Here is a 20828-nt window from a genome sequence, read left to right on the forward strand (position 1 = left end):
GAAGGGATGGCTACATACATTTCAAAGTAACTTAAATTAAGAACAGATCAAAATATTCTCCACGTAGGCCCAGCTGGTGTGGCTCAGAGATTGAGCGTCGGCCTACGGACCAAGAGGTCTTGCATGGTTCAATTCCCAGTCAGGGCACATGCCCGGATTGTGGGCTCAGTCCCCAGTGTGGAGCATGCAGGAGGCATGCCAATCAATGATTCTCTCACATCATGGTTGTTTCTATCTCTCCCTTTCCCTTCCTCTCTAAAATCAATTTTAAAATTTTTTTAAATATTTCTAAAGAAAAAAAAAAATCAAGCCAGAGTCTCATCTGACCTGACCAGTGTGGCTCAGTTGGCTGGAGCATCATCCTGTACAAAAGACTGTGGGTTCAATTCCAGGTCAGGGCTCATAACTAGGTTGCAGGTTCGATCCCTGGTCAGATCAACTAGGGAAGGCAACCAATCAATGTTCTCTCTCACATCAATATTTCTCTTTCTCTCTCCCTCTCCCTTCCTGCCTCTCTAAAAATCAATCAAAAAATATTTTTAAATAGACAAATCTATAGAGACTGAAAGTACATTAGTGGTTGCCTACAGTTAAGGGTGAAATATTGAGGAGTGGTTGTTAATGGAAACAGGGTTTCTTTTGGGGGTGATGAAAATTTTCTAAAATTGATTGTGGAGACGGTTGCATAGCTCTGTAAATATACTTAAAAACATCTATTTTTATACTTCAAATGGATGGTATGTGAATTATTTTTGTTGTTGTTAATACTCACCCGAGGATATTTTTCCATTGATTTTTTTAGGGAGAGTGGAAGACAAAGGAAAAGACAAAGAGAAACATCGATATGAAAGAAACACATCGATTGGTTGCCTCCTGCACGAGCCCCGACCAGGGCCTGGCGGGGAGGAGGAGCCTGCAACAAAGGTATATGCCCTTGACCAGAATCGAACCCAAGACCTTTTGGTCTGCAGGCCAACGTTCTACCCACTGAGCCTAACTGGCTTAGGCTGGTATGTGAATTCTATCTCAATAAAACTGTTTGTTTAAAAAAGAACAAAAAGCAACAGGCAATACAAACCTTTACCAAAAATTTTCATATGAAATTGTTACAACTAAGATGTTTAGCTATTCTATTACAAAAATATTCTTAAACAACAAAAGCCCATACATAAAAAGGAAGAAGTTAAAGATACATGAGAAAGAGAGAGGGAAGAAAGATAGAAGAGAAAACCCATAGACTGAGGTCCTCAAAAAATTTGTGAGCAGATGGAATCCAGAACATGCAAGGATTACCTCTTCCACTATGATGGGGAAGGATGCAGGCAAGAAGAGGCAGGAAAATAAGTATACACTAATAGGTGGGGGGACAAGGGTATTCCCACCAAATGGACTCTACTATCTCTGTGAAGCATGGCATCTTCTATGCGTGATGGAGGAAAGAAGGTTGAGAGATTGTAGAAAAAAACTGCCAGAGTGACAAAGCAAATATTCACTCAATATTTTAATTAGCCGTCTGTGCCCTAACAGTAAGACTAAAATAGAATACAAGAAATGAAATAAGTGGACAATCTTAGTATGAAGGCTTAATGTGAACAAAACTCCAGGAAACAGAAAATCAACTTTCATAATAATCTTAACATTAGCATGTGAATGGGGAAAAATTAATTATGAATACCTCAAAACACTTTCCTTGAATGTGAAACCATTTATACGATTCCATATACCATGCAAACTTAACTTTTGCCAAAAAAGAAAGTAAATTGCCATTTTTTAAGGAATCAAACTAGTCTAAGAAGATAATCCTTTACAATAAAGTAAATAAAAAGGAAAACAATTGACAGGGCTGGTCATTTGTTTTTCTCTATAAGCAGTAAAAGGCATTCCATTCTTAACCTAAATCACTAGCTTTGGGATTATGTAACTATGTGAAAATCTAATCCTATGACTATTGCCAAATATAGGAGTAGCATATTCTACTTTCTGTCCTTCCACAAATACCATCAACAAAACTGCTAACAAGAGAACTAACTGCTTGACTGATTAGCACACCTTATAAGCAAATGATCGCACACTGGGGATATGTTCGACAGGCTATCCCAGCCGTGGGCAAACTACGGCCCGCGGGCCGGATCTGGCTGTTTGAAATGAATAAAACTAAAAAAAAAAAAAAAGACCGTACCCTTTTATGTAATGATGTTTACTTTGAATTTATATTAATTCACACAAACACTCCATCCATGCTTTTGTTCCGGCCCTCCGGTCCAGTTTAAGAACCCATTGTGGCCCTCAAGTCAAAAAGTTTGCCCACCCCTGGGTTAGACCCATATGAAAAGAATGAAGTTGGGCCCCTACCCTATATCATATAAGTGCATTAAACTACGAATAATAAGCTAAAACTATTAAACTCTTAGAAGAAAACACAGTTATAAATCTTTGTGATCTTGAATGAGGCAATGGTTTCTTAGCTATGATGTCAAAAGCACAAGCAAACAAAAGAAAAAAATACAGTTGACCCTTGAACAGCAGAGGTTTAAAATGTGAGTCCACTTGTTCACACAAACCATATTATTCAAAGGTCAACTGTATTTTGATCCTCAGGAATCTGCATATGTAGAAGAGCAACTTAAGTCATATGGGGATTTTGACTCAGGGAGCTAGACACCCCTAATCCCCCATGCTGTTCAAGACCAACTGCAAATAAAATAAATATTATCAAACTTAAAAACATTTATGCTTTAAAGGATACTATCAAGAAAGTGAAAAGATAAACTGTGGAAAGAAAGTAGTTTCAGTCATATATCTGGTAAGGGACTAGTATCCAGAATATATAAAGAATTTTTACAACTCAACAATAAAGACAAATAACCCAATTTAAAAATGGGCCAAGGATTTGAATAGATACTTCTCCTAAGCAAACCAAATTGACAGTATCAGCTGGTGATCGTGTTAAAAAGGAAATTAAGTAGGGTGGTGACCAGAAAGTTGTGGAGGAGAGAGGTTCTACTTTAACTTAGATGACTTTAAAAGACTATGAGGAGTTGATATCTGAGCTGAGATTTGAATCAGAGGAGCCAGCCAAGTGAAGAATCTTAGAGGAAAGTTCAAGGCAGAAGGAACAGCAGGAAATGATTCATTAATCTTGGACTGACTTGTTTGGTATGCACAACAGGAAGTATTTCGCTTTCGGAGAACAATAAAAATAGGTTTATTTGTGTTACTCTTATTAATTTGTGCAGTTATTCAGTGTCTGGTAAGTTAATGTTCAAGAAAAAATATTAATTTTTATTAAAATGTTCTATTATTTTATGTTGATGATTACTCATTTATTTCAGCCCTTTGTATTCAGCATGTCTCTATGGAAATAAACCTATATTTCTATGAAAATTGAAGGTTTGTTTTTTTGCGGCCCACCTAAGCTTAAACCTTATTTGGCCCGTGTTAGCCTTTGAGTTTGACATACTTGCTTTACACGGAAGAGTTAAAATAGTAGTAGGTCTCTTAATTGTCACACTCTGACTATATTCAATTACTTTACATGAACTTCAGTGTGTCACATAAAACATGTCATCTGAAGGGATGGCTACATACATTTCAAAGTAACTTAAATTAAGAACAGATCAAAATATTCTCCACGTAGGCCCAGCTGGTGTGGCTCAGAGATTGAGCGTCGGCCTACGGACCAAGAGGTCTTGCATGGTTCAATTCCCAGTCAGGGCACATGCCCGGATTGTGGGCTCAGTCCCCAGTGTGGAGCATGCAGGAGGCATGCCAATCAATGATTCTCTCACATCATGGTTGTTTCTATCTCTCCCTTTCCCTTCCTCTCTAAAATCAATTTTAAAATTTTTTTAAATATTTCTAAAGAAAAAAAAAAATCAAGCCAGAGTCTCATCTGACCTGACCAGTGTGGCTCAGTTGGCTGGAGCATCATCCTGTACAAAAGACTGTGGGTTCAATTCCAGGTCAGGGCTCATAACTAGGTTGCAGGTTCGATCCCTGGTCAGATCAACTAGGGAAGGCAACCAATCAATGTTCTCTCTCACATCAATATTTCTCTTTCTCTCTCCCTCTCCCTTCCTGCCTCTCTAAAAATCAATCAAAAAATATTTTTAAATAGACAAATCTATAGAGACTGAAAGTACATTAGTGGTTGCCTACAGTTAAGGGTGAAATATTGAGGAGTGGTTGTTAATGGAAACAGGGTTTCTTTTGGGGGTGATGAAAATTTTCTAAAATTGATTGTGGAGACGGTTGCATAGCTCTGTAAATATACTTAAAAACATCTATTTTTATACTTCAAATGGATGGTATGTGAATTATTTTTGTTGTTGTTAATACTCACCCGAGGATATTTTTCCATTGATTTTTTTAGGGAGAGTGGAAGACAAAGGAAAAGACAAAGAGAAACATCGATATGAAAGAAACACATCGATTGGTTGCCTCCTGCACGAGCCCCGACCAGGGCCTGGCGGGGAGGAGGAGCCTGCAACAAAGGTATATGCCCTTGACCAGAATCGAACCCAAGACCTTTTGGTCTGCAGGCCAACGTTCTACCCACTGAGCCTAACTGGCTTAGGCTGGTATGTGAATTCTATCTCAATAAAACTGTTTGTTTAAAAAAGAACAAAAAGCAACAGGCAATACAAACCTTTACCAAAAATTTTCATATGAAATTGTTACAACTAAGATGTTTAGCTATTCTATTACAAAAATATTCTTAAACAACAAAAGCCCATACATAAAAAGGAAGAAGTTAAAGATACATGAGAAAGAGAGAGGGAAGAAAGATAGAAGAGAAAACCCATAGACTGAGGTCCTCAAAAAATTTGTGAGCAGATGGAATCCAGAACATGCAAGGATTACCTCTTCCACTATGATGGGGAAGGATGCAGGCAAGAAGAGGCAGGAAAATAAGTATACACTAATAGGTGGGGGGACAAGGGTATTCCCACCAAATGGACTCTACTATCTCTGTGAAGCATGGCATCTTCTATGCGTGATGGAGGAAAGAAGGTTGAGAGATTGTAGAAAAAAACTGCCAGAGTGACAAAGCAAATATTCACTCAATATTTTAATTAGCCGTCTGTGCCCTAACAGTAAGACTAAAATAGAATACAAGAAATGAAATAAGTGGACAATCTTAGTATGAAGGCTTAATGTGAACAAAACTCCAGGAAACAGAAAATCAACTTTCATAATAATCTTAACATTAGCATGTGAATGGGGAAAAATTAATTATGAATACCTCAAAACACTTTCCTTGAATGTGAAACCATTTATACGATTCCATATACCATGCAAACTTAACTTTTGCCAAAAAAGAAAGTAAATTGCCATTTTTTAAGGAATCAAACTAGTCTAAGAAGATAATCCTTTACAATAAAGTAAATAAAAAGGAAAACAATTGACAGGGCTGGTCATTTGTTTTTCTCTATAAGCAGTAAAAGGCATTCCATTCTTAACCTAAATCACTAGCTTTGGGATTATGTAACTATGTGAAAATCTAATCCTATGACTATTGCCAAATATAGGAGTAGCATATTCTACTTTCTGTCCTTCCACAAATACCATCAACAAAACTGCTAACAAGAGAACTAACTGCTTGACTGATTAGCACACCTTATAAGCAAATGATCGCACACTGGGGATATGTTCGACAGGCTATCCCAGCCGTGGGCAAACTACGGCCCGCGGGCCGGATCTGGCTGTTTGAAATGAATAAAACTAAAAAAAAAAAAAAAAAAAGACCGTACCCTTTTATGTAATGATGCTTACTTTGAATTTATATTAGTTCACACAAACACTCCATCCATGCTTTTGTTCCGGCCCTCCGGTCCAGTTTAAGAACCCATTGTGACCCTCGAGTCAAAAAGTTTGCCCACCCCTGGGCTATCCTATATAATAAAGAGGTAATATGCAAATTAACCCTCATGGCCTCATAAGATGGCTGCCTACAACCAGACCAGCAGCGGGGTTAGTGAGGGACAACCAGGCTAGCAGGGGGCGCAGTTGGGGGTGACCATGCTGGCAGGCAGGGCAGTAAGAGGCAACCAGGCCAGCAGAGGGGGCAGTTGGGGGTGACCAGGCTGGCAGGGGGGGCAGTAAGAGGCAACCAGGCCGGTGGGGGGTGGCAGTTAGGGGCGACCAGGCTGGCGGGGGGTGTGCAGTTGGAAGCAACCAGGTTGGCAGTGGGGGCAGTAAGAAGCGACCAGGCTGGCAGGAGGTGGCAGTTAGGGGCAACCAGGCTGGCGGGGGGGGGGGGGGTAGGGGGGTGCAGTTGCAGGCGACCAGGCCAGCAGGGGTGGCAATTGGGGGCAATTAGGCTGGCGGGGGGGGACGACAGTTGGGGGCAACCAGGCTGGCGGGGGGGGGGGGCAATTAGGAGTGACCAGGCTGGTAGGGAGGGGGCAGTTGGGGGCAACCTGGCTGGAAGCGGGGGCAGTTAGGGGCGATCAGACCGGCAAGGGGGGGGGCAGTTAGGGGCAACCACACAGGCAGGTGAACAATTAGGAGCCAGCGGTCCAGGATTGTGAGAGGATGTCTAACTGCCGATTTAGGCCCAGGATCAGGCCTAAACCGGCAGTCAGACATCCCCCGAGGGGTCCCGGATTGGAGAGGGTGCAGGCTGAGCTGAGGGCCCCCCCATGCACGAATTTCGTGCACCAGGCCTCTAGTATGATTAAATAAAAGCCACTATTGCTAATATAAACTCAATCAAGTTTTACATAAATCAGGAAATGTACATATATTTGCTATTAATTTATTCTGCACAACTTACAAGGCTGTGTAAGCAACAACTCCAAAACAGCCTTCTGCCTCTCATCTCTAAGCCTTGTTTAAAGGACCTTGGACATTCTTCCATTCACTATGAGAACAATGTGCCTCATTGTAGGGTTTGAAGATTATAATGTTCAGTACTGCCATCAAAGAGTTCACAAGCTTGCTGTGATAAAGACTGTACTAGAGATATGGCTAATTAATTATAACAGATGTAAGTAAAATGATTAAATGCCCAACAGATTTATATAAGCAAAGCTCAAAAATATTAGAAGAGGGAAAAATCAAGTTTGAATAGAGTATTGAAGGAAAACAAAAGTTATAAAATTTTCACATACTTCATCCCACTGGTACTACTATTTTAGGAGGTTTTTGTTTTCTTTTGGGGGCATTTAGATTAGATACAATTTTTCTTTTGTTCTTTTTATAATTCTAAAGCTGCTTTATTACATTTAGACTGTTAATACATACCAAGTCAACTTAATAAGAATCACAATTGACATATTCATGAACAGTTTATTTAGAAAAGTATAAATCTGTTTTTAATTATTTGATGAAAGTGGTGCTGATATCTTTCTAGGAGAATCAGAGACTACCTCTTTTACATCTCTGCAAGAGAAATACATATACTTAAGCTCTTCAAAAACCTAAAATGCAAAAATTAGATGGCAGATTTTTGGTCATCTTGTAGACATTGCTAAGGACTGCCAAATAACACTTAAACATGTTTTGAGCCCTAGCTCACTGGCTAGAGCATCGGCCCTTGTACTGAAGGGTCCTGGGTTCAATTCCAGTCAAGGGCATGTAACTCAGTTGCAGGCTTGTTCCCTGGCCCTGGTTGGGGCACATGCAGGAGACAACCAACCAATGTCTCTCTCTGTCTCTCTCATTGATGTTTCTTTCTGTGTGTCTCTCCCTCTCGCTTCCCCTCTCTCTACAAAAATAAAATCAATGGAAAAATGTCCTGGGTGAGGATTAACAAAAAAACACACCATGTGTTTTGACTAGTAGTGGTTTTAAAATACAAAGTCACTATGAGTCTTCCAGTATGTAACTGCAAGGAACGCAATGATTCTTTTTATGAAGAATACCTGGAATAGTCCTGATAACTTACTAATTCATTCTTTCTACCTTTCTCTCCAAAATGTTTCAAAACCAATACAAATCAAGAGAGTTAAATATTTATGGGTAATGCCTAAACAAACCATATTTGGTAATCTTAACTAGTTCCTCATACCAACTTGATTAACCTTTAACATTTCCCTAGTTATACCTTTTTCCAGTTCCTAAGGCCAGTGATGTAAATCTTTACCTCATTCCTTAAATCCTGACTCTACCTTCATTTTTAACTCAGACCTTGCTTCCCATCCCTACAACATTTAAGCATACTCCTATTTTAGAAGCCCTTTTCCTCAGTTCCATATCCCTTTCTGCTTCTTTCACAAATGCCTTATCTTGAATTTCACTACTTCTTACCTCCCCTATTTATTCTTCAAACTACTCCAATCTGCCTTCCACACCCACTGCTCCATAGAAACTGCCTAAGGGCATCAATGATGTCCAAACTGACCAATCCAATGGATATCTTCAAGACTTTATCTAGTCAATCCTCTCAATAGTATTCAAGGCAACTCACTATTCCCACTTGATTACTACATTCTTCTGTTGTTGTTGTTGTTTTCTTTTTCTTTTCTTATATCTCTGGCTTTTTTCTTAGTCAATATCTTAAATGTGTTTGTGGTGATCTAAAATCTGTCCACAAATTCTTTGACACTCCTTTCACAAAAGAGTCTAATTCGCCTCCCCATACTTAAATTCCCATTCCCAAGAGCCTGAGCTGAACTTAATAATTCATTTCTAATGAACAGAATAAGGTGAAGTGATATTCTCAGACTAGGTCATAAAAGGCGCTGTGGCCTTCTCCTTGCTCTGACTTGGATTGCTCTGCTCCCGCTGGGTGAAGCCAATGCCTTGTCGTGATGACACTCAATGGAAAGGCTATCTGGTGAGGAACTAAGGCCACCTTCCAACAGCCAGCAATGAACTGAGGCTTTCTGCGAACAGCTCTGAAAGTGAGTCACCTTTGAAGCAGAACCTCCAGCTCCAATCAAGCCTTTCAGATAACTGCAACCCTAGCCAATATCTTTTGACTACAATTTCATGAAAGATCCTGGGGCAGACCCACCTAACTAAGTCACTCCAAAGTTCTGAGCCACTGAAACTATCAGATAATAAATGTTTGCTGTTTTAAGTTGCTAAGTTTTGAATAATTTTTTACAAAGCAACAGATAACTAATCCAATGATGTTTCTCAGCATCCTGTCCAAAGGCTCTATTATTCTCATGCTCAACTCTCTGTATATGTAAAGCTAGTATTGTCTATAACCCAGATATTTTCCTAAATTCCAGGCCATATGACATCTTTTCATCAATTTCAACATGACTCAAAGCCACCACCTTTCTCCCCCAACCTGTTCTTCCTACCTTCCCTATCAGCATTCATTGACGTAAAACCTAAAACCTGGGTTTCATCACATTCTTCCTACCCTTTCACTCACATCCAATTCATCACTAAGGCCTATAAATAGTGCTCTCCTGATCATTTCTCTGCAACAACAGTATTTAAAGAATATAAATTTCATCTGAACTGATTCATTAATTTTAAAATCAGAGAGACAACAACCAGAGCATAATGTGCCACTTAATGTAATATGTTCCACCTACAAAGTATTCTTTCCCCAAAAGAGCCAAACTGAATTTGATTAAGCTTCTACCTCTAGTAAATACAGAGGACAAAGGAACATGTTTAAATATACCACAAAGATGTTACCAACAAAATCCAGAATGTGGACAATTTTACAAAACAAATGATATGGTTTCTTCAACAAATAAATGGCAAAGAAAAAAAGAGGGAAGGAGGACACATATTAAAAGAGATCCGATTTTATATGTGGATCTTCTTTGGAAACCTGACTCAAATAAACCAACTGGTGAGGGAAGAGATGCTTGAGACAATCAAGAAAATTGGACACTGACTGGATATTTGACAATATTATTATTAATATTCAGTTGTAATAGTGGCATCGTAACATTTTTTAAAAGAGACCTTAGTTTTTAGTAATACATACTAAAATATTTACAAATGAAATAATATGGTGTCTGGGATCTGCTTTAAAATAATCCATTGGGATGCCGAGACCGGTTTGGCTCAGTGGATGGACCGTCGGCCTGCGGACTGGGGGGTCCCGGGTTCAATTCTGGTCGGGGGCATGTGCCTGGGTTGCGGGCATATCCCCAGTGGGAGATGTGCGGGAGGCAGCTGGTCAATGTTTCTCTCTCATCGATGTTTCTAACTCTCTATCTCTCTCCCTTCCTCTCTGTGGAAAATCAATAAAATATATTTTAAAAAAATAAATAAATAAAATAATCCATTGGGGAATGAAGGTACTAATGTGAGTATTAATAAAACAAAATTGGCCATCTATATATATAAAAGGCTAAATGACCGACTGTACGTACGTCCGACCATCCGGCCGGTATATATGATGCACACGGGCAATTTAAAAATAAACACTGACTCACGCATGCACGATATATATAAAGCTCTCACTGGCGCCAATCACACGCATGTTTTAATTTTATAATACTGTATTATATATACAATTTTGACATGTAATTTTTGGCAGTAATGTAATTACCGCATGAATCTTTCTTCTAATTAATTTCCTTTTAATGTGCACAAATCCATGCACTGGGCCACTTGTATGTTTATAATTATACTAGAGGCCCAGTGCACAGATTCGTGCACCGGTGGGGTCCCTTGGCCTGGCCTGTGGGAATCGGCCGAACCTGGCAGTCCTACATCCCCCAAGGGATGTAGTAGTGTGCAAAGTGGCAGGTGGCTGGTGAGGAGCCCAAGCCTGGGCTGGGCACCCTGCCGTTCCCACTCATCCTGGCCCCGCTGCACCTGCTGCCGCTACCACTCAGTAGGCTCACTGCTGCTCTGCTGCAGTGTCCGCGTGCCTGTCCTACAGCGACCGCGGCGTGCCCATGACTGAGAAGCGGCCGTGGGCTTGCACCCAGTCAGTCCCAATGCTGGTCCCAATACCTGGTCCCAGTCCAGATGGGGAAGCAGCGCACAGGGGATGTCCACGGGAGAGGCTCATGCCTCCATAGCTGTGCTCGCCAGCCATGAGTCTGGCGTCTGGCACCCGTTGGTCAGCTGAGCAGCACTCTGCTGTGGGAGTGCACTTACCACCAGGGGGCAGCTCCTGCATTAAGCGTCTGTCCCTGGTGGTCAGTGCGCATCATAGCTACCGGTCGACCGGTTGCTTAGGCTTTTATATATATACTAGAGGCCCGGTGCACAAAAATTTGTGCACTTGGGGGGGAGGGGGGTCCCTCAGCCAGGCCTGTGCCCTCTTGCAGTCTAGGACCCCTCGGGAGATTACGCCCTGCTGGCTTAGGCCTGCTCCCGGGAGGCAGAGGGCAGGCCCAATCCCTAGGTGCAGCCCCTGGTCAGGCTCAGAGCAGGGCCGATTGGGGAGTTGGGGCGCCGCCCGCTGTCATGCACAGAGCAGAGCGATCGGGAGGTTGTGATGCCACCCTCAGTCACGCTCAGGGTAGGGCCGATTGGGGGGTTGGGGCACCGTCCCCTGTCACACTCAAGGCAGGGTAGATGGGGAGGTTGCAACGCCACCCCTTGTCACGCACAGAGCAGGGCCCATCAGGGGGTTGGGGCCCTGCCCCCTGTCACGCACAGAGCAGGGCCCATTAGGGGTTGGGGCACAGCCCTCTATCACCCACAGAGCAGGGCCGATCGTGGGCTGGGGCGCCGCCACTCTCACACTCAGGGCAGGGCCGATGGGGAGGTTATGGCTCTACCCCGTCACACACAGAGCAGGGCCCGTGGGGGGGGGGGGGTTTGGGGCACCGCACCCTGTCACACACAGAGCAGGGCCCATCAGGGGGTTGGGGCGCTGCACCCTGTCACACACAGAGCCACAGGGCAATCAGGGGGTTGGGGTGCAACCCCCTATCAGGCACAGAGCAGGGCTGATCAGGGGGTTGGGGCACCTTCCCCTGTCACGAACAGAGCAGGGTGGATAGGGAGGTTGTGGCCCCGCCCCCTGTCACACATAGAGCTGCAGGGCGATCAGGGGGTTTGGGCGCTGCCCCCTGTCATGCTGATCCCGGTGCTGAAAGGCATATTATCCTTTTACTATATAGGGTAGAGGCCTGGTGCACAGGTGGGGCTGGCTGGTTTGCCCTGAAGGGTGTCCTGGATCAGGGTGGGGGTCCCCACTTGGGTGCCTGGCCAGTCTGGGTGAGGGGATGATGACTGCAGCTGGTCACACACCCTTCAGGGTGGGGGTCCCCACTGGGGTGCCTGGACAGTCTGGGTGAGGAGCTGAGGGCTGTTTTCAGGCTGGGGGTGACTGAAGCTCCCAACCGCTCCTTTTTTTCCTTTTTTTTTTTTTTTTTTATTCTGGGCCAGCTTTAGCTTTGAGTCTTGGCTCCAGCTCTTAGGCCTCCGCTGCTGAAAGTAGGTTTCTGGCCTTTGCTTACAATGTTGCAATCCTGCTGGCTGAAGCCCGGGACTAAAGCAGGTTTCTGGGGTTTTGTTTAGCTTCTATGTTTGTTACATAGTTGCTTAGAGTTGCAGCTCAGAGGCCTGCAGCGGCAGGCGGGAAACATTGGAGTCCTCCGTCACTGAAGCAAGCAAGCCTCATGTTAGTTTCAAGCTGTCTGGCTGCCAGCCGCCATTTTGGCTGGCAGTTAATTTGCATATTGCCCTGATTAGCCAATGGGAAGGGTAGCGGTTGTACGCCAATTACCATGTTTCTCTTTTATTAGATAGGACTAGAGGCCTGATGCCCAAAAATTTGTACACTCGGGGGGAGGGTAGTCCCTCAGCCCAGCCTGTGCCCTCTCGCAGTCTGGGACCCCTCAGGGGATGACCACCTGCTGGCTTAAGCGTCTCCCCGGGGGATTGGGCCTAAGATGGCAATCAGACATCCCTCTGTAAGCCCGGCAGCCCTCAGGGGATGTCCACTTGCCAGCGGAGAGCAGGCCTAAACTGCAGTCGGACATCCTTAGCAATGCTGAGGAGGCAGGAAAGGCTCCCACCACCACCGCTGTACTGGCAGCCATCAGCCTGGCTTGTGGCTAAGCAGAGTTCCTCCCATGTGAGAGCACCCTGACCACCAGAGGGCAGCTCCTGCATTGAGCGTCTGCCCCCTGGTGGTCAGTGTGTGTCATAGTGACCAGTCATTCCCAGACCTTCTGCTGTTAGGGTCAGTTTTCATGTTACCCTTTTATTATATAGGATAGAGGACGGGTGCACGGTTGAGGGCCGGCTGGTTTGCCCTGAAGGGTGTCCGGATCAGGGTGGGGGTCCCGCTGGGGTGCCTGGTCAGCCTGGGTGAGGAGCTGATGGCTGTTTGCAGCTGGTCACACCCTCTTCAGGGTGGGGGTCCCCACTGGGGTGCCTGGCCAGCCTGGATGAGGGGCTGATGGCTTTCAGGCTGGCCACACCCCCTTTAGGGTGGGGGGGGTCCCCACTGGGGTGCCTGGACAGTCTGGGTGAGGGGCTGAGGGCCGTATTCAGGCTGGCCAAGCCTCCGGGCGAAGGGAGCTCCCAGCCTCTCTTTTTTTTCTTTTCTTTTTTAATTCTGGGATTTATTTACCTTCTATAATTGAAACTTTGTTGCCTTCAGTGGAGCTCAGAGCAGGCTGCGGCAGGCAGGAAGCTTGGCTTCCTCCATCACTGGAGCAACCAAGCCTCCTGCTCGCTCCAGCTCCGTGGCTATCAGCCACCATCTTGGTTGGGTTAATTTGCTCTGATTGGCTGGTGGGCGTGGCTTAAGGTGTAGCGAAGGTACGGTCAATTTGCATGTTTGTCTTTTATTAAATTTGACTAGAGGCCCGGTGCACAAAAATTTGTGCACTTGGGGGGGGGGGGTCCCTCAGCCCAGCCTGTGCCCTCTCGCAGTCTGGGACCGCTCGGGGGATGTCCACCTGCTGGATTAGGCCCGCTCCCCAGGGGATCAGGCCTAAGCTAGCAGTCAGACATCCCTCTGGCAGTCCAGGAGCCCTCGGGGGATGTCCACTTGCCAGCAGGGAGCAGGCCTAAGCTGCAGTCGGACATCCTTAGTGCTGCTGAGGAGGCGGGAGAGACTCCTGCCACCACTGCTGTGCTGGCAGCCATCAGCCTGGCTTGTGGCTGAGCAAAGCTCCCCCTGTGGGAGCACACTGACCACCAGGGAGCAACTCCTGCATTGAGCATCTGCCCCGTGGTGGTCAGTGTGTGTCATAGTGACCAGTCATTCCCAGTTGTTCTGCTGTTAGGGTCAATTTGCATATTACCCTTTTATTATATAGGATTATTATATAGGATAGAGGTGTGGTGCATGGGTGGGGGCTGGCTGGTTTGCCCTGAAAGGTGTCCTGGATCAGGGTTGGGGTCCGCTGGGGTGCCTGGCCAGCCTGGGTGGGGGGCTGAGGGCTGTTTTCAGGCTGGTCAAGCCCCACAGTGGGAACCCTCACCCCATGGGAGTGTGGCCAGCCTGGGTGAGGGGCTGAGGGCTGTTTACAGGCTGGTCACACCACCTTCAGGGTGGGGGGCCCTACTGGAGTGCCTGGCCAGACTGGGTGAGGGGCTGACAGCCGTTTTCAGGCTGGCCACGGCCACGGGCTGGAAGCAGGTATCTGGGATTTATTTAACTTCTATAATTGAAACTTTGTAGCCTTGGTCCTGCTCAAAGCCTGGGTTGCCCCTGGCAACCCATGTTCCCAGCCCCTCCTTGAGCAGAGGCCACACCAGCTGGAAGTAGGTATCTGGAATTTATTTATCTTCTAAATTGAAACTTAGTAGCCTTGAGCGGAGCTCAGGGATGGCCAGGGCAGGCAGGAAGCTTGGCTTCCTCCATCACCGGGGGCAACCTAAGCCTCCTGTTCACTCCAGCTCCATGGCTGCCACCATCTTTGTGACACACTGACGGAGTGAGGGTGTGATGGTTAATTTGCATATCACTCTTTTATTAGATAAGATAAACTAGTATATAAACTAGAGGCCCAGTGCATGAAAATTCATGCACTCGGGAAGGGGGTGGTGGGAGAGGGGGGACCCTCAGTCCAGCCTACGCCCCCTCACAGTCCAGGACCCCTCAAGGGATGTCCGACTAATGACTTAGGCCCGCTCCCTGGGGGATCAGGCCTAAGTTGGCAGTCAGACATCCCTCTGGGAAGCGGGCCTAAGCCGTTAGTCGGACATCCTTAGCACTGCCGTGGAGGCGGGAGAGGCTCCCGCCACCGCTGCTGCACTGGCCAGCCATGAGCCAGCTTCTGGCTGAGCGGCACTTCCTCTGTGGAAGCGCACTGACCAACAGGGGGCAGCTCCTGCATTGAGCGTCTGCCCCCTGGTGGTCAATGCACGTCATAGCGACCAGTCATTCCTAGTCATTCTGCCGTTAGGGTCAATTTGCATATTACCCTTTTATTATACAGGATAAGGTGGATAACAGGAGTTCATTTTACTATCCTCTTTTATGTAGGTTTGAAGTTTTCTATAACAAAAATGTTTTTTTCTATGTAAAAATGTGTTTAAAATGACAGTCCTGAGGGTAAAGTTCAAATTCCTTAGCATAGTTTATCAAGAAAGCCTTTAATTATATATGACCCCTATTTACCTCTCCAGCTCATCTCACAACTGCCTACCACAGCCCAAGCTTCAAGATGGACAAGTTCCTCACTCTTGCCCCCTCCAAAAACATTATCTCTATCTCAAACAGTTTAAACTTCTCTCTCTGCTCACATGGCTAACCCCTACTCATCATTAAGACAACAGCAAACCTGGTTCTTCTAGGAAACCTTTCCTGACCCTCCAAGACTGAGTCAAGTAACCCATCTATATAACCCCGAAACATACTATGCTTCTCTATCATAGCTCTTACTTGCTGCATCCCAGAATCTAGGTATCATGAGGGCATGGATAATTTCCATCTCATTTACCATTTTAACCCCTCTTGCTAGGTACTCAACAAATATTTAATAAATTTACAAAAGGCATGACCCCTCCACTTTCCAACTTCTCACATATCTATACCTCCCTCAATTTTTCTTCCTTTCCCATCTTCCTTCCTGATCATGAGTCACATAAATGGTTGGCTGTTCAACAGCATTCCCAAATTTATATCCACAGCCTTCCCTAGGCATCTCATCTAATAAAAATTCAACTAATAAATTCTAATCTAGCATATCTTTATCTCCAGGCCCGAACTACGGCTCCTGGTTCCAAGGATTCAATGTCCTATCTTCAATCTCCTGTTAGCTCCCAAACTCACCTTTACGCTAGAGCTGCTAAGAAATTCTCTTATCTTCTTAATAACCCTTATGTTCTCAAGCTTCTCAATTTGTGCATACTTCCACTGTCTGGAATGCCATTCTCTTTTACCTTTCTTTTAAGTCTAGGCTCAAATGTCTCCCTGGCCTTTCCCAGGCAATGTTCCCACAGCAGCCTAGTCTTATTTATATTATAGAATTTATCATTGTACTGTACACTTGGACATTGTTTCAGTACATTAGGATTCTGAAAGATTTGAAAGTACATCTTAATGCTTTGCATGTGGCTGATACCTTGGAGGTACATCGTCCAGGAAGAGTATCAGAATTAGTTGCACAGCCTTTAAGCGGAGCAGTAAATAGCAAGTCACTCTATTCCTTGTTTCAAAAATTACTTGGATTCTGGTCTGGCTCTCGTTGTAGATCTGTTCTAGGGTGACTGAAAATCTTTAAACTACATTGGTCTTGCTTTAAAGTTTTGAAATTATGTGTAGGTGTCTGCTCTGCTAGATTGTGAGTTCCTAGATAGAAGGGGCTCTCTCTACTTCACGCTTGCACCTCCAGCATATAAAGTACAATGCCTATTATAAAGTCGGCCCCAAATAAATATTTCCTGAAAGTCGGCCCCATATTGTTCCTATTAATTAAGAGACTGAGCTAGAGCTGAAAAGACTGCCTAAATCTACTTCCCTAAAGGAAGAAATCAGAGTAATAATATCTTAAGCTCTTTTTCAAAAACTGCAGATAGGTTTGGGTTTAGGCCAAGGCCCAGGACCAGAGAATAAGGCCCAGGCTAAGGTAAGCTTTAGGAGAATCTATTCAGTTAACAGCAGTTTTAAGTGATCCTAACCCAACCCTGAGATTATCCCAATATCAATTTTCATACAGGCTGACTTTAAAGCAAGACCAATGTAGTTTAAAGATTTTCAGTCACCCTAGAACAGATCTACAACGAGAGCCAGACCAGAATCCAAGTAATTTTTGAAACAAGGAATAGAGTGACTTGCTATTTACTGCTCCGCTTAAAGGCTGTGCAACTAATTCTGATACTCTTCCTGGAAGATGTACCTCCAAGGTATCAGCCACACGCAAATCATTAAGATGTACTTTCAAATCTTTCAGAATCCTAATGTACTGAAACAATGTCCAAGGGTACAGAACTCACTGCCAACATTCACTGTGTCTCTTACTTTAAGTGAATACCTATCTTTTCCCCATCTTTATATTGGACCTCCTTTAATCAGGGGTTGGGTATTATTTTATTTTCACAAGATGATTTTAGTTTACAATATTTCTCTGCTGTTTCTATGCAAGCAAATGCTTTAACACCAAAAAACCAGAAAAGAAAAGAAAAAACCTTCTAAATAGCCATTAGTGAGAAATATGATACCTCCTTCTCCTGGTGAGGATGATGTTTTATAGAATCTAGTTTCAGAAGGGAAGCTAAGTGTTTGGGTGGGAATAGGGGGAGGGGTCTATGAAAAACCTGTATTAGCCAGTAAGACAAAGAGAAATTTGTCAAGGTATTCAGAAACTAAAAGGGCAAGGAGGCAGAAAAAGACTACACTAATGGAAGAAAAACAGGAAAAAAGAAAATTCTGTTTGGGGTAGGAGCTCCCCCAAAACCCGTTTGAGGCCTCTCTAGTATGGCCCCACATGCAGACACACACAAATTTGGCATTTGTAGAGTAACTTAATTCCATAGTGCCAGTCATTGGAACTACTCTACCTTGAATAAGCTGGAAAGGCTCCATGGGATTTTCTGATTATCAGGTCTACTGAAACTCAATATTACTCTTCAGTTATCTGAGTCATGGGATTTCATAATCCCAGTTTTCAGAATATAATATTTAGTTACCTCTCTTTTGTGACTACCTAAAGATAATCTTGAACAATTTTGTTCAAATCTCATTCAGGTTTGGCCTTTCTTCCCCCTTTAAAAATTATGTAGAGAAAGGAAGTTGATATATGAAGGACGTTGAAAGTTTCTACTCCTGCAGGCGTGCCTTAGTAACTCACAGCTTGCACTTTTCTCCTTCCTGTAGTGAAAGTGAAGTTTAGTGGAAAAAGTCAGAAAGCTAGGAATTTGGAATCCTGGTTACACCACTTACTGCTAGCTCTTAGGTCTTGAGCAAACGACTTAAAAGCCTGAATGCTTAGATTCCAAAACTGTAAAATGAGGAAATTAATTGGGGATAATAAATACCTACCTTGAAGAGTTATTGTTAGTAAAATGAAGTAAGGGAACCACTAGACTAGAATATAAACTCCAGAGAAATGGTGAATGTCTTGAACTCCTATTGATTCTTGCTCACATGCACCCCAGCGTGCACACCCACCCACATATACCTTCCTAGCCTAAAGCAATAACATATAGTGGGAGCGAGCTCAATAAATATTTTTTAAATGAACGAATAAACACAAGTGTTCCCATTTATCTCATTAATATTTAACCTTTTTCCATGATCATATTTTTTGTCCCTTGTCTTCTATTGTTTTCTAGAGCCTTCAGGGCATTCTTTTTTGTCCTAAGTGATTTCCTCCCTATCATCAGCTATTCTTAACAAGACACCATTCAGAGCAAGTACCTTTGGAAGTAATTCCTCTTAATACCACCCACCTTCCTTTTCTAAAGCGATGGGGGTGGAGGGGGTAGTCAGAACGTAAGATTCACAGCAGCTCATGGACTCGTACCACCGCCACGGATTCGTGTTTAACGACAGTCAAGCCGCGAGCTCAGCCCTCCCTGGAATGTAACTTTCAGGAGACACCGTACCGTCCATTCCCCTCGCTAACAAGAGACGGCTGTGCAGGAACCCTCGGCTCTCAAAAGTTCAGGCAGCGGTTACTCTCGCCTCCCACTGAAACAATGTGGGCCGACAGCAGGGACTTCGGACCCTTGGTGCTGCCCGAGGGCCGGTCACTACGGACCTGGCCAAGCTGCGCTCTTCAATCCCGGGAGGGAAGCGAAGGGGCGCGGCCGTCCGCAGGGCCTGGGGGTACAGGGTCAGGTCCATGACAACGTGGGGCGACAGCGCCACCGGAGCCTAAACCACGATTACCACCACCCTCGCCGCCCAAGTACAGCCCCGCTGGACCCCACCCACGCTAACCCCCCACCAGAAAACGAACGCCGCTAGCCCCCAACCCATAAATCAGACAGCCACCACCTGTTTATTGGCTGCACCCGCATCTCCTTCACCCTCATTGGCTATCCGGGCGTAAAACCCTCCTCTCCGAGGGAACCCTCGCGTACGGCGGCACCCCCAGCCTAGCAACCTCAACCCCGCTCCCCCAAAAGCCCGGCCCCCCTCTACCCAGGGAGAGCGACGCCCGAGAAGCTCCGAGCCTCGGCCCGCGGGGACTCACCGTGTAGTAGGAGAGCAGCCCTGCATTGTAGTCCAGCACGAACCAACGGTACTGCCAGCCCTTCATCACGTTAGTCCATTTGCTCAGCGGACCCTCCATGATGGACGCCATCTTGGGAGCCGCCAATGACAACAAACGGCCTGACGTCATTCGCCTATAAGGCATTCATCGGGCCGGGGGCGGGGCCGCCGCGGGCGGGGGCGGGCCGCGCGGGGGCGGGGCCAGCGGCCGCTGGTTCACCTGGACTTGCCAACTCTCGCCCCCAGCTATCGTCTTCAAACACGCTTTCTTTGATCGCCTGTTGTGTGTAGAACTCAGTGCCTGGGCCATGACAAATGCAAACATGAGTACAGCTATTAAGATTATTTATTACAAGAATTAATTTTACTAGCCATAATGATACCTTACATTTCCAAAAGATTACACATCTGGCCTTTCAATTTATGCATTCATTACGCAAATCCATTCATTTTATAAAGGTTTGCTGTTTTATGCTTTGAGCATTGGGTAGAGACCTCATGTAGAGTTGAGGGGAACAGGCAATAAAATAAATAGTAAATTATATAGTATATTAAAAAGTGGTAAATACTATTAGGCAAGGAAAGAAGCAGAGAGTAGGGGCGACAGTTTTTAATTTACAAATAGGGAAGGCCTGAATGAGAAGGTAACTTCTGAACAAAGAAAGTGAAGGCTGAAGCCTGGAGGAAGAGCTTCCAAGGGGCAAGAAAAGCAAGTGTAAAAGACCTGGAGTCTGACATTTTAAAGGAATAGCAAGGAGTTCAATGTCTGGAGTGCCAGGGAGAAAGTAGTAGGAGAGGAGGTCTGAGAAGTAAGGGCAGATCACTTAGAGCTTGTAAGGACTGTGGAACTATTGTCTTACTATATCCAGGCACTATTAGACATCCTGAGAATTAAACAGTGAAGGAGTCAGACAGGTTCCTTGCTTTCTAAGAGCTTAAATTTGGTGATTGAAAGCAAACACTAAACAGTAAACAAGAAAAATATCTAGAAGGAAAGAGCTAGAAAGGAAACTGGGAAGTGGAGCATTAGCTGTAAGTGGCAGTGAGGTCAAGGGAGAGGTTTTCTTTGTATTTTACTTTATTTTATTTTGTTTTATTTTATTTTATTTTATTTTGGACTTAAAAAGTATTTTGTTTATTTAGGTACTGTGTTGTGAATCTCTTCTCTTTGCTGATAACAGAAGTGCTAGGAAAAAGAATATCACTGAGTGAGCTAAACAGAGAACCTACTTGCTAGCTAATCAATTAGGTAAAGATCTAAAGTAAGTTAAAGTTTCTCATGCTTGATCTGTTAGATATCTTTTCCCACAGTAATTGAGGT

General features: G+C 44.6%; 1 protein-coding gene across 9 annotated transcripts in view; it reads right to left on the reverse strand.

The window, feature by feature from the left end:
- OSBPL9 (oxysterol binding protein like 9) overlaps window positions 1-19652 on the reverse strand; it is a gene marked incomplete at its 5' end in the record, with an annotated part of 167571 nt that extends 147919 nt beyond the window's left edge. For 5 of the 9 annotated variants that reach the window (XM_081087137.1, XM_081087138.1, XM_081087135.1 and 2 more), the window contains one exon: window positions 19488-19611. In XM_081087137.1, coding sequence (XP_080943263.1) covers window positions 19488-19598 — 111 coding nt within the window. Of the gene's footprint in view, window positions 1-19487 lie in introns of all 9 variants that reach the window. The other 4 variants (XR_013995725.1, XM_081087132.1, XM_081087136.1 and 1 more) reach the window with 2 other exon arrangements.
- Between the last annotated feature and the right edge of the window lie 1176 nt (window positions 19653-20828).

This window comes from Myotis nattereri, assembly GCF_964212035.1.
Source record: "Myotis nattereri genome assembly, chromosome: 3".
Taxonomy (NCBI): domain Eukaryota; kingdom Metazoa; phylum Chordata; class Mammalia; order Chiroptera; family Vespertilionidae; genus Myotis; species Myotis nattereri.